Source organism: Myotis davidii, unplaced genomic scaffold, assembly GCF_000327345.1.
Source record: "Myotis davidii unplaced genomic scaffold, ASM32734v1 scaffold61, whole genome shotgun sequence".
Lineage (NCBI taxonomy): Eukaryota > Metazoa > Chordata > Mammalia > Chiroptera > Vespertilionidae > Myotis > Myotis davidii.
The window spans coordinates 865,104-867,101 of NW_006291729.1; the positions used below are offsets into that span (position 1 = coordinate 865,104).

Here is a 1,998-nt window from a genome sequence, read left to right on the forward strand (position 1 = left end):
GGCTGCTGAGCTTGTCCAGGTCACTGAGTCAGACTCTCCAGGGAAGATCCACCAGGCAGAGACCAGCCCGAGCCAGGCAGCCCCCGAAACAGCCGCTCCCTCCCTGGCAGAGCCCCCGTGCCCGCACCCAGGTAGGGTCCTCCCCACGCTTGACGGGAGATTGTCCCACAGCTGCCTCGTCCCTTCCCCCCTGTCACCCTCCCTGTTGCTGGGGGGGCGGGCAGCTGAGCGCAGGCTGGGTTGGGCCCCTGGGGGCGTCTCCCACGGGGGCACCTGCGTTAAACTGTCATCTCGCCCCTTGTTGGTTTCTCTGAGGTGTGCGTCATGCGGGGAAGACGGTGTTCGCTCTGCTATTCGCTCTGCGGGCTGGAGAAAGGGTGGACAGCTGTCCATCTTTCTCTCGTGCTTTCCGAACGTCTCAGAATGAGGCTTGGGGGTTTTCTTCCCTTTGTGTGTGTGGCTGCTTCATTTCTTCTCTGATGATTGCACTTCACTGCTACTGGCCCCCAGGGGGTCTCCCCGTTCTCCCTCTAGTCCACGCCGGGCCCACGTGGAGCCGCCTCCAACACGGGGAAGGGGTCGGTGTGCCCGCCCCGGCCAGGCCTTGTCCACATCGTTCTGTCTGAGAATTAGAATCTGTAGATCGCCCGCCAGCTGGCGTTCCCGCTGCGTCCCCATCGCGTGTGGCCGTGGCTGTCTCGGGCCGGAGGAGTGTTTATAAACCAGCCCTCCTGCTCCTCCAGACGGTCTCGCTGACCGTGGGGCGAGGGAGCGAGTCAATAATGCCGTGTTCTGTTTCTGTTTTTGTCGTGTGTGTGCCTGTGTGACGCGTGTGTGCGCCTGTGTGATGCGTGTTGCGCGCGTGTGGTGTGCAGCCCAGGCCGCCTCCGCTAACGCCCTGTGGAAGACAAACTCTGTGGGTGTGGACGGTGTCAGCCGGCAGCGGTCCTCGTCCGATCCGCCCGCTGTCCACCCGCCGCTGCCCCCTCTCCGCGTGACGTCGACCAGTACGTTCTCCTTTCTCCTTCCTGCCGGGGCTTGGCGGTCCACTGGCCGGGTGGGGAGGGCGCGGCGGGACGGTGGCTCTTCATGTCCCCTAGCCCCGCAGCCTCCTCCTCCCCAGCTGTAAGCCCCCCATGTGTCAGCCCCCACCCCAGGGCTCACCCACCGGCTCCTCTGCCCACTCCCCCCTCAGCATCTCGGCCGCATCCCCCTCCCCCACATTGGCCTAGGGCAGTGGTCGGCAAACTGCGGCTTGCTCGCAAGCCGCAGTTTGCCGACCACTGGCCCAGGGCTTCATTCCTTTGGCCGTTTGGCGGGTCTCAGTATTGGGCACCATCATTTGGGTTCTGGTGTGTTTCTCCTCCGTGTCAGCACGCGGGTGACCGTCCCAGAACCGGGGGAGGGGCCGGGAGAGGGTTTACTCCAGCAGCGAAGCAGGAGGTCTCCTGGGTCAGGGTGGCCGGCCCGGGCTCGGCTCTGGCCGTGGGAGGGGGGCTCGGCCCCTGGTTTGCTCTCGGGGTCTTGGGAGCCTCCCGGGTCTCCCTGGGAAGGGCCTCGGTTATGATGGACGCCCGCCAGCCACAGGCAGGGCCTAGGGGTGTGGCTGCCGGCCGAGCAGGGCAGCCTGGGAGGGTCTCCCAGAACCTGGGGGGGCAGGGAAGGCGTGTCCAGCTCAGACATACTTGACTCACATGCCAGGGGTTGCCGGCAGGTCTGGGGGTACCGGGTGCTTCCAGGAGCCTATGGTCTGCCTGGGTCTGGGTCCCTGAGGCTCTGGGCTGACGCTAGAGTCTGCCTTTGACTTCCCTTTGAAGCAAAGGAACCAGGAAGGAACAGTAAGTACAGTAGAGGCAGCCTCTCAGCCGACTCCTCCTGCGTCACTGGGCCTCATTCTCCGCGGTCCTGGGAGGGGGGTGCTGGCTCCTCAGGCAGCGGCCTCCCAGGCAGGGGTCCCGGGTGAGAGTGCAGGACCCTCAGGGGGGGGGGCCAGGGGCT

General features: G+C 65.6%; 1 protein-coding gene across 1 annotated transcript in view; it reads left to right on the top strand.

The window, feature by feature from the left end:
• ASAP2 (ArfGAP with SH3 domain, ankyrin repeat and PH domain 2) overlaps positions 1-1,998 on the top strand; it is an 87,830-nt gene that overhangs the window by 77,434 nt on the left and 8,398 nt on the right. The window contains exon 25 of the mRNA XM_015564939.1: positions 727-1,007. Within this exon, the coding sequence (XP_015420425.1) occupies positions 727-1,007 (281 nt within the window). The remainder of the gene's footprint in view (positions 1-726; positions 1,008-1,998) is intronic.